The sequence below is a fragment of the Acinonyx jubatus genome, chromosome D3 (genome assembly GCF_027475565.1).
Source record: "Acinonyx jubatus isolate Ajub_Pintada_27869175 chromosome D3, VMU_Ajub_asm_v1.0, whole genome shotgun sequence".
In the NCBI taxonomy this organism is placed as follows: Eukaryota; Metazoa; Chordata; class Mammalia; order Carnivora; family Felidae; genus Acinonyx; species Acinonyx jubatus.
The window spans coordinates 81,636,372-81,648,991 of NC_069392.1; the positions used below are offsets into that span (position 1 = coordinate 81,636,372).

Consider the following 12,620-nt stretch of genomic DNA (forward strand, 5'->3'; position numbering starts at 1 on the left):
AGAGGACCATAGCATTGCCTTCAGCCTGACTCAATTTTCGACACATTTCTTCCTGACTAGGGGCTCCTGCCCTCTATTTTCCTAGACCAATTACAATAGATTCTTTCTTTTTGCAAATTCTTTCTCTGCCCCTTGGTAATGTAGATAAATCTTCTCCCAAACTTCCAATTTTAGAAATCAGGCTGGTCTTTCTTAACACCCTAAAACCATCCCTTTGAAATGTAGACATCCATTAAGATAGGACCCCTATCTCTCAGTCTCTATGGGAGCGTGGGAAGTTAACTTCTGTAAGAGCCAATCACACAGATGGCCTAATCACATGGGCCAACCTCCCCTTCCCCCAATGTGTCCCCTAGGCCTTCTCTTCACTAACTCAGCCCAGTGTTAAAAACTCTCCTGCATTTTGTTTCAAAGTTAAGTGCATCTGTCTCCCCTATTCCAATAGTCTTGGCCTTTATTGCAGTAATATGATTTACCATTAAATTCTGTCATGATTTGCCGTTCCTAACAAGCATCCAGTGAGATTTCTCTTTGCCACATTTTAATAAAGTTATTTTGCACTGTCATTTTATTTATAGAGCTGTGAGTTACTTATACAAATTACATATTTTTAAAGAATAAATTTGACCATATGGTAAACTATGAGGATGATTTTTTTTTTCTTTCCTAGAATAGTGGGAATGAAGTCTACTGACACTTCCTCTTCAAAAAATGTTGCATTCATGCACCTCTGCATCAACAGTCTTGTTTCTTTCCTACATGACGGGTCATGCCTACTCAGTCTACTTTTCTGTCTTCTCTTTCTTTACTGAATCCTTCAATATTGCCATTCCCAAAGGCTCTGCCCTATGTTCTTTCATACTCTCACTTTATATTTTCTTCCTGGGTGTCATTAGGCACGTGACAAATATTGACTACAAATGTTCTAGTAAGTCTAAAATCTCTACTGTTAAATTCAATGGGATCTTTTCTTTTCTGCTTTTACCTGAACTGTAAGCAGAAAATAAAACAGGTTATAACCCTTTCCTCCTTAGAACACTTTTTTTTTGTTTCAATGTTATCATATTTTCCTGGTTTGTTCCTTGCAAATTTCATTTTCTAGTGCGTCCCGACCCCCAAACACCAGTATTGGAGTATCCAGGTTTCAGTCTTTAGACTGATTCTTGACTCTGTCCATAGTCTCTCCTAAAGGGATCTCATCATACTGCAACGTTTTAAACATACTATGCAAGGCTAATAAATTCAAATGTATATCCCCAGAGAATTATAGAAAAAATACTCTTTATTTCAAGAACTATTGTCTTCATGCTTTGTTCATTTATTCAAGTAGTTATTATCGGGAACCACACTGCATGTTGTTGAGAATACAAAAATAAACTCACTCACTGTTCACAAGTATCTTGGAATCCAGGAAACATGCTAAACTAGAGATGACACATTTCACAAATATATAAGGTCTATTCAAACTAGGAATAGAGAGGCAACAAAATATAATGGTTCTATGCATCTATTCTGATGCCAAACACTTGGGATAAAATCTCTCTCTCTTAGGAAGTAACAACTTCTCTGGGCCCTTTCATCTGGAAAATGATATATTTCCCTCACATTTTTTCAAGTTTTTGAGGATTGGTTTAATGTTTATAATGTTGCTAGAATCATGTCTGGGACATTGTAAATATATACTTATTTGTATTTTATTTATTTATTTATTTATTTATTTATTTATTTTAGTATTTCAAGTTTTTTTTAAAGACTTTTTTTTAAGTTTATTTATTTATTTAGAGAAAGGGGGCAGAGAGAGAGAGCTGAGAGGGGAGGAGCAGAGAGAAAGAGAGAATCCCAAGTGGGCTCCACGCTATCAGTGCAGAGTCTAGTGTGGGACTAGATCTCATAAACGGAGAGATCATGACCTGAGCCAAGATCAAGAGCCGGACGCTTAAGCAACTGACCAGCCAGGCACCCCTCAAATCTTCATTTAAATTTTAGTTAGTTAACATATTATGTAATATTCATTTCAGGAGTAGAATTTAGTAATTCATTACTTACATATAACACCCAGTACTCATCACAAGTACCCTCCTTAATACCCATCTAGCCCAACCCCCCACCCACCTTCTCTCCAGTAACTGTCAGTTGGTTCTCTATAGTTAAGAGTGTCTTGTGGTTTGGGGTGCCTGGGTGGCTGAGTCGATTGAGCGACCGACTTCAGCTCGGGTCATGATCTCATGGTTTGTGAGTTCGAGCCCCACGTCGGGCTCTGTGCTGACAGCTCAGAGCCTGGAGCCTGCTTCAGATTCTGTGTCTCCCTCTCTCTCTGCCCCTCCCCCTCTCATGCTCTGTCTCTCTCTGTCTCAGAAATAAATAAACATTAAAAAATTTTTTTAAAAAAAGAGTCTCTTATTGTTTGCTTCTCTTTGTTTCTCCGTCTCTCTTTTCCCTTTCCCCTATCTTTATCTGTTTGGTTTCTCTAAAACAGTTTGATTATGTGGCATGTGAGTTCACTTTTGCAGTACAGTTAAAATTCCAATAGGAATAGACAGGGGCATTCCAGAAAGAAGATTTGATACGAAAAAAACTCTGAAGTAGAAACTGTAATTTCTATTTTGCATGACAAGCAATTCAGAGTATGAAGAGGAAAGTATCTACATTTTTTTTTTTTTACAAAGCAAGATAGATAAATTGTGGCTAAATCAAAGAGAATGTTAAACACCAGGCCAGTGAGTTTTACACTTCTATGTGCCGGTATTGGAAAATCCATTGACATTTTTAAGCACTGAAGTCAGAAAACTGTGCTGTAGGGAATTCCAGCTACTCTGCCCTTTTCTGTGAATTCGTCTTTGCCCTAATGCCTGGGGCCTCCTGTGATCATGGCGCCACTGTCCTTGAGCAGTGAGTAGAAAACAAAACAAGGGGCGCCTGGGTGGCTCAGTCGGTTAAGCGTCCGACTTCGGCTCAGGTCATGATCTCGCGGTTGGTGGGTTCGAGCCCCACATCGGGCTCTGTGCTGACAGCTCAGAGCCTGGAGACAGTTTCGGATTCTGTGTTTCCCTCTCCCTCTCTGCACCTCCCCCGTTCATGCTCTGTCTCTCTCTGTCTCAAAAATAAACATTAAAAAAAATTAAAAAAAAAAAAAAAAGAAACCAAAACGACACCAAACCACAAATACTCTTCTCAAAAGAGGTGAGTATTCCACAATATTACAAGTGTACTGACTTCTGAGTTCTTGCTTCTGAGCCAGAATATGGGCAAAGAGTAAAGACACGAGTAAACTCTAATGCAATGGTGGAGGGGGCCAGTTCCTACTAGCAATGTGTATTTCCATCTTCTCACATGATCCAAAAACTGAAAAGGTTGTTATAAACGTGACTGATGACAGTTGTTACAAACAACAGTTGAGGAGTTAGAATAAAGGCGCTGGTGTCATCATCAGAGTTAAGTAGTATCACCCTAGACGTGTTCATCACCTAAGGCTGGGGCGCTGGTCTCAAGTCTCTTGTGATGTGAACTGTGTTATCTCCCAAATCTTCCCTCCACCTCAGCCCAGCTGAGATCAATGAACATGCAGCTTTACTGGGTAAGTGGAGTTACCACCCTGGACATTTATAGACATAAGTGTATAGAAAATGCAGTAAGTGAAGCTTATTTTTTTAAGTTTGGAAATAGCTGTCTAATCAGGGGGACACTCTGAACACATGAGCACTTATGTAAAGTCATAAAATATTTAAACTTTAAAGAACTTATATTACAGTAACTACAAACTGTAATCGTGCTTATAATAATTGTAAAAATATAAGTTATCCTAAATACGGAAATGTAAGATGTAGAGATTTAGAAAATTATAAGATATATTATTTCCAACATTATTTTAATTTTGAGTTTATGATGTGTGTTGATGTGTCCAGGTAGACAGATGTGTTTGAAAAGTCTGAGAAAAGCAGATATGCTAAATTTCTAAGTATATAATCTATTTATAATGCCAAGTTCAAAGAAATGTCTAAACTCAGTTTCTATAGGAGTCATGGGTAGCAAGCAGGTCATTTGCATTCTGTTTCTGTGACTCGTTTTAAACTGTACTGTCCATTCACAGGTTTCTAAGTTAGTTTGATTCTGGATCTGGGGGCAGGGTCTCTCTGAAAGTTTTATATTAACCTTTTACTTTATCAAAAACCCTGGATCCTAACCAATTCAAAACAAGTAGCTAAAGTTTTAATTTATTTGTATGTTTATTATAATTTTATTATTATCTTAAAATTAGGATATGCTTTAGGCAAGACTTGAGAATTATTTCTGGAATAAAACATATTCTAAAATAAACATAGCCAAATAAATTTCAGAACACATTTTAAGAGCTACTAATGATTTCCTTTATGTTACCGTTGAACAATCCATAACAATTCAGAAAAGCTTAATTCTTAAAATATGCCTATTTCTTACAATATTAAGTATCTGAATATAAAGCATAATGTTGGCTATTATTATTTATTGGTAGAAAATTAAAATTTTGATCTTTGTAAAATCCAAATTGTCTTCAACTAGCTTTGTTGATAAATTGAATCTACTGAAATAATTGATTTTATAGTAAATATATATACATATAATCGCTTACATACATATATACATGCATATGTACACATACGTACATACATTCAGTATTCGGAAAACTAGTTTATATATTTTTAAAAATGTTTTAGGACATTTAATAAACTCCCACAGTTGCAAATGATACTTAAGGTTATTGTGTAGTGGAACTGAAAACAAAGAACCATCTGTTTTTAGCTCTACTTTCTGCAAATGAAAAGAGCGAGTTCCACAAGAGAAATATGTGAAATAAATAGTGAAGTAAAAATAAACGAGCAAAGAACGAACGAACGAATGAAAGAAAGAAAGAGGGAGGGAAGGACTTTGAAGTAACGGTGATATATCTCAAACTAAGTATTCTTTCTATTCTTTACATAGCTAGCAATTAAATTGAAATTAGGTTTTTGGGGGGATTGATATGTCTGACATAATAGTTATAAGCTACAGAAAAATCCCAGCACTTTCTCTTCATGTTTATGTTTGTATATCATGTTTCTTTATGCCATGATGAATGAAAAAATAAAAATTAATTAACATGTGATTATTTATTTTATAGAATTACAAAAAAAAGAACATTTCTTTATCACATTGACAAAATGTAAAAGATTTACTACGAATTCCCAGTGTTAGCAGATTTTTCAAAAATTTGAGGAATCTGGAAGTGGAAAGCTTGAAGGTTACATTTTATTTTTTTAAAAAGAAATTTAAATTATACATAACTTATGACATAAGAGCATGTAATTCATACAGTTAAATAAAACTTACTTTTATCATTTCAAAATGGGAGGAATAGTGACAAAAGCTATTATATATAATATATGGCAATGTTTAGACATTAGCAATTTATTGCAAGTCCTTACCTGACCAGGGTCTGCATTTTCACAAACATATGTGTCATAGTATTCAGAGAACTCGGGAGCATGATCATTAATATTAAGAACTTGCACATACACAGGAACTGCAGAAATTTGTTGCACATTGTCTGCAAATTGATTAAACAGAATGAAAATAAAGAATGTCAATGCTCTCTTTAGGGGGGAAAATGGTTATGATAATTGCATTAGAGACTGGGTGGTATATTTTTATTTTCCTTGAATAAAAGACATCCAAGCACACGATCTATTTATCAATCATATATTTACCAATAGTAGCCGAGGAAAAAATGTCCTCAACACATTCAACTCAACCAATATTAATCAAGTGCCTTTTACCTGCCAAGGACTCTAGTTAGAGCTGATGAGAAAAAGTAGTGAAAAAGATGGGCAGGTATAGGAACACCTTCCTAACTCTAGCAACTGTTGAACATATGTATATCAATGCATTTAATTCTGATATATATATCAGAATTAAATGTAAATTAAATTAATTAAATTTAATAAATTAAATTAAATGTAAATTAAATATAATTAATTATATATATATATACATATATATATATATATATATATATATATATATATATATATAATCCTCCCCAACTTTACTGATAAAAACATTGAGAATTTAGTTCCACAAATTACAGTTAAATGGCGGGCCTAAGGTTATAGCTGATGTAGAATAGGCAGTTTAAAAAGCCAGCAGTAAGGTCTCTAAATAGCACTGTTTGGTCAAGTATTAAAAAAAAAAAAAAGAATAAGGATCTAAATACATTTGAAAATAATTACAATAAAATCTAGGTAAAGTTTTATGTATACATTGAATTGGGAAGATTTTCTGAAGTGAGTCAAGAAATGCAGAAACTATGAAGGGATGGAAATATATGGTTAAATACATTTTTAAATGTGCCCCCCCCAAAAAAAAGTAAAAAAAAAACAACAACAACAACAAAACACCATTGATCTGGAAAAATGTTTGCATCATAATGTGAAATTTTAATAGCTCTAATTTTCAAATTCCGACAGTCGATATGAAAAAAAATGGGGGGAAATAATCACAAACCAGAAATTTGTGGATGAGAATATACAAATAATCGATGCCAGGGTTCTTAACCTCATCACTGCTGATATTTTGGACTGGACAGTTCTGTTTGCAGGGGTGAGGATGGGAGAGGGCTATCCTGTGCTTAGCATCATCTCTGACCTCCACTAACTAAATGCCAGTAGCATCCATGCCCCTAGTTGTGACAATCAAAGTTGACTTCAGACATTGTCAAAGGTATTAGGAGGCAAAACTGTGCACATTGGAAACACTGCTCTATCGTAATATTAACAAACACTCTGGCTCACCAGCAGTGAGGACAATGATGCCCTAGTCCATGGGTTCCATGTTAAATATGGAAAACAGAGACAGTGCTGGAGGAGTACTGAAAAATAACAAGGATGTAAACCTTTTCCAGAATCTAATCTGGCAGTAGATGGTAAGAGTTAAACTACAGGTATCTTTGACCCATAATTCCTTAGGGAAACCTGCACAGGTTTCAGGTACTGCACAGGTCCAAGGTACTAATACATACAAAGAAAGAGTAGGGGATCCAATTCATTTATTCTACATTTTTTTTTGCATCTCAAATAACTGGAAATTATCCAAGTGCATATCAAAAGGGAATTGACAAATAAATTACAACCATACTATGAAATTGTGTGTGCTTATTAAAAATGGATGAGTTAAGGTAATAAATGTATCAGTGTCCATGAGCTATAAAAATAGATTTTAATCTTGATTCTCAATTTGAGAAAAAGCCACTGTCTCAGTGGGTTTTCTGTAAAATGAGAAAGATACTAGTAACTTACCTTATAGAACCATTATAAAGATTAAATTAATTAAAAGATATAAAGTATTTATAAAATTACTTAGGATATACATAAGCAGTAAATATTAAATATTATTATTTTATTTATCTACTAATCAGGAGTGATAGACACCGCATTTTGTGAAATAATAATAAAGCAAATTGCAGCATGATATATTGTATATTTGCATATCATTATCTTAAATGTTTTTTTTTAATGCTGTGGGAAGATACTTATAATTAAAGAAAAAGGGGAGGAAGGTATCTTTGTTGTTTTAATGTCTTTGTAATATCATGTTAATTATTTGAAAAGCATTATATTTGCAGTTGTCATTTGTAAGGACAAATACATTAAAAAAACAAAAATGAGGCTTAATTCTTCCGGTTGAAAATAACGGGAAAGACTTTCCCTCTTTCCTCTTCTTAAAGTATTACTTTGGGAAACTTGTAATTTGTGTTCTCTGTTTTTGTTTGTTTGTTGTGTTGTTTTGTGTTCTTTGAAATGTATGTAACCCTTTAAAAGCTATTAAATAAATGTCTTGCCAACTTTACAACTCAGGCCTATCTTCGTAAGCAGTGGGAACCAACTCTTTAAAATATAATTATAGAGGAAAATAGCACTCCCAGTTTCTGTTGGAGGGTAGGAGCCTAACCAATTTCAGCAAAGGCTTTGACCCAAGTCCAAAACTCCCTCTTGTCCTCAAAGTATGAGAACTTTAGTTTTCTTTTGGATAAAACCGGGCAGCAAATACAGATGGTCATGCCAGCTACCCGGTGAACACAGAGGGAATGATGCGTGATACGTCGTGTGAAGTCTTCCTACATGAAGGCTAGTACTTGGTTATCTTGAGAACATGATGTCTGATTCTATAATAGGGCGAAATTTCTTCTGGTCTTGGAAATCTCAGCAGATTTCTCTAATGCACATGAAATTCCTGGTTTAATGCTTTTCAACGATAAAACTGGTTTCTCTCTATTCCGTTATGATGGATTGCTTTCCAGATTGGGATGAGACTCTGTAATTATTTCTTCCAATAAATGACAGTTGCAATTATGATAAAAAGTGTAACTTCTAATTAATTAAAATTATAATTTGCCAGGTTTATGACATACCAAAAAATCCAGCCTCTACCATTTATCACCTTAGGATGGTGACGGCTTACCCTAAGAATTATCACCGAGATTCTTCTCTGTTGTTGTTATGCTCAGGATAAAAATAAATAAATAAAACATTATGATATAGTTATTTCTAGATATTTCAAGATACAACTATTCAAAGATTAAGGCTTAGGGTGCTTGGGTGGCTCAGCTGGTTGAGCTTCCAACCCCTGATTTCAGCTCAGGTCAATGTCTCATGGTTGATGGAATCTAGCCCTTCCTTGGGCTCAGAACTGACGGTGCAGAGCGTGCTTAGGATTCTCTCTCCCTCTCTCTCTCTGCCCTTCCCCGGCTTGGGCTCGCTCTCTCTCTCTCACTCTCTCTCTCTCTCTCTCAAAATAAATAAATAAGCTTAAAAAATAGAGCTTACATTTTTTTATGGCTTAAACATGTAATATATATAGCCACAGAACAAATTTTTGTTTAAGTAAAACAGAAAAACTACTTCTGCTACATTTTTTTTAAAGTAGTAAGAAATTCATTTAAGGTTTTTATCTTTTTTTCCTGGAAAATCCCTTTAAACTTAGGTTTAAAATTGGTATAACTACAAAATTGGTATAATTGGTAATTGGTATAACTACTATTATATATATATACATATATATATTCATAAGTTCATTTAAGAGTAGTTAGGACTTTTATTCACTTAGCTGGCATACTGATAAATAGCTTGGTGCTTAATTTGGGAATGTTTCCAGGAAAGAGACTAAGCACAATGACCTTCATTTGCTGGGAAAACAAATGTTAAAATGGAACATCTCTTTCCTATAATCAGCATAACTGTTACATTGTAAGCTTTATGGTGTATACCTTGCACAGCAAATGTTCTCCGTAAGGATTTTGGGACTTCCTGATTTTCCAACATTCAGGTGTTCTGTTCATATTACTGTGGAGACTTATATGGTCAAACAGTTGTTTTTAGATTGATAAGAATTTGGCACCTATGAACATTTTCTCCAAAATTGTGTAACATGTGTTTGTGCGGAGTAAGAAAAAAATGCCAGAGAAAAAGTATGTGATAATTGGTTACTTGGGGTTATAAAGTTCCTTCTAGATAATTAAAAAAAAATGAAAAAAAAATATTCAAACACATCTTGAAGGATGAATTAAATATACACTAACTTTGGGGTTCTGCAAAGGTTTATCTAATTATATTTTATTTTGCCATTTTATTCCCAATCGTGTAACTTTTTAGCTTTATAATAAAAATAACAGTGGGACTATCAAGTCTCTTTTATCTAAAATATATACATATATATATACATATATACATATATATATAGATAGATAGATAGATAGATAGATAGATAGATAGATATGTATATATTTTAGTCTAAGAAACTGATTTAAAATGCCAAGAGCAGATCAGCATGAACTGTATAATTCCTGTTCTTGATAACATTTCTAATCACTTATTTCTGAAACAGTGATTAACTTCTAAGTATTAAATTCTGTGTAAAATAAATATATTCAGTTTATATTCAGTTTGCCTTTCACAGGCATTTACAACTTTGTTTTCCTTGACTGCACTTTAATCTTCTTTTATTTATAATTATTTGTTTTAATACAATATTCTATGATCCACAAAATTTTAAGTGTAAAAATTTACTAAATAACTTGGTACTTTTTGCATCAAGTGATCAGCTTTCAATGTTGATCTAATCATATTTTATGAATTTCTGTATCTAAAATTACATATCCAATAAATCTCGTTTTATTCTATTTTTACCTGAATTTATTTGAAACCCTATTTACTTGCTTTTTCTCAACAGAATTAAAATGTTTTCAAGCCCACACTAACTTATTGTTTCTAATGTCACATGTATTTTATGTCGCCATCTTCAAACATAAAACAATTATTATGATATGACTAGGTTCTGACTTTAATGTTCCAAGAGCAAATTTATTTTAAAAAATATGTTGTAACATACTTTTGCCCAATAAGACAATGTTCTTTAAAATCTATTCAAAAAATTATTCATCCTCCAAACTCCCTTTTAATGACTGTAGGGCACATTTCAATGACCAGCCCATCAATTACCAACCACACATGCTTTCATCAACAAATGAACGTGGCCGGAACAACAGTACAGAATGAGATGAGCAAACCTCAGAGAACGTTCAGAATCAGTATCAAAGGAGGTATTGGCTCACATACTGAAGGAGATGATCAGTGGGTGGCCCTGAGGAAGTCGTACAACACAAACAGACTTAAACCCCATGTTTGAGTAATCGAAATAACTTTGTAATTAAACTGCGTTTTTTTTTTTTTTTTTTATGTTTATTTATTTTTGAGAGCGAGAGTGAGAGAGAGAGCATGAACCGGGGAGGAGCAGACAGAGAGGGAGACACAGCATCTGAAGCAGGCTCCAGGCTCTGAGCTGTCAGCATAGAGCTCGATGCGAGGCTCAAACCCACGAACCACGAGATCATGACCTGAGCCGAAGTCAGACCCTTAACTCACTGAGCCACCCAGGCGTCCCTAAACTTTATTTTTTAAGAGTAAAAATGAAAAAAAAAACAAATTTGATCGAGATTACTGTGCATATATTTACATCAGAAAATACTGAGAGCAAGTACCATTTTTCACATTCTCAGTAAGAGACAGTGTGGCCTAGTGTGGCATGAGATTTAGACATAGGCTTGGGAATAAGATCTAATGGTGATCGGTCCCTGGCTTCATCATTTAGCATTTGGGCAAATAAACTGCAGTTTCAGATTTGTCTTCTGTGAAATAGGAATAAAGTGGCCTCAATTTTTTATTAAGAGCCATAAAAGTGCTACTAAATGTACTTTCACACAAGGTGTATATGCATGTCATTATAAAAGTAATGTATTTAATAAAATATAATTCCTGAGTAGTCAACAATACTCACAACCATTTTGCAAAATATAGGTTTTATAAACAAATATCTAAAGATACAACATGACAAAGCTGTCATTTTTTTTCCTTGTGAATCACAAATGGTACCCAGTTTTTATAGCTATTGTCACTGCCTCTTTATTTTCCCTAATATATATATATATATATATATATATATATATATATATATATATATACACACACACACACACACACACACACACCATTATAATATCTATGGCCCTTAGTGTAAACCTGTGTGATAAGTAATACTGTAAACTATCAATTGAAATAGTTTTATTGCCTGAATATTAAATGCGTACACACCTACACACATACATAAAAGTACATTACATAGAACATTTGGAGCCACTATTTTCCTTAATAAGGTGAAGCCTGTTGATGAGCTGGTAAGGAGGAACAGTTTATAAGATTACTTCCATTGTGCTGGTCACTGAATCTTGGGATATCACCTCTGAACACAGTATGTGTGCCGTGACATAATTAAATTGATTAGATAATATACTCTGTAGTATATATGTAAATATACATATATATGTTGAATTAATAATTTTTATGGACAGCAGTGATCTTGCAACCCAGAGATTTGTGTACTGTTTTTGCTTCATTTTTTAATGCTACCATTTACTTCCATGTTCTTAAAAAAAGGGCGGGGGGGGGGGTTGGGCAACAAAAAAGTTACATCGAACAATATCTCCTTAGAGATCTTCATGGCATCCTTTTGATTAAAAGTAACCATGTAATTAATGGGTTTGGTTTAATTGGATTATTTTGCAAACTTTTCATATCCATCGCGCATTCATCCTTTTTTGTATTCTTTCATAAAATATTAGAATATTTTGTGTCTCAGAATACACATAATACATTTTATTTTAAAGATTCTGCTTTCTCATAACTCACATGGCAGCACTTCTAATTTAACAAAAAGTAAATGATATATCTTTACAAAAATTATCCCTTATATATAAAATAAGCCTACAGGTTCTACCAATTTGTTAAAACATGCTCTTATAATAGCTAAAAAAAATTATTTTATAGAGAAACACATTTTTTCCAAGCTATCCACTCTCCCCTTAAACTGATTTGAATTCTTTTCCTCAATAGTTTGGTAAATAGTGATATTATAAATAATTTGTTCTCAGAAAGCCCAATGAATAAAAGCTTCTTGGTTTAGAATAAGCATCTTTGTGTTTTCTGACACCAAGAGCCTTGGCATTTCTTCTGTTGCAGCAGACTTGTATTCCCTGTAACATTTGCTTCTCATCCTTTGTT

General features: G+C 33.7%; 1 protein-coding gene across 4 annotated transcripts in view; it reads right to left on the reverse strand.

Annotated features, from left to right (window-relative positions):
- CDH19 (cadherin 19) overlaps positions 1-12,620 on the reverse strand; it is a 99,946-nt gene that overhangs the window by 24,382 nt on the left and 62,944 nt on the right. For 3 of the 4 annotated variants that reach the window (XM_027069149.2, XM_027069148.2, XM_027069150.2), the window contains exon 9: positions 5,439-5,560. In XM_027069149.2, the coding sequence (XP_026924950.2) occupies positions 5,439-5,560 (122 nt within the window). Of the gene's footprint in view, positions 1-5,075; positions 5,234-5,438; positions 5,561-12,620 lie in introns of those variants that run through there. The other variant, XM_027069151.2, reaches the window with a different exon arrangement.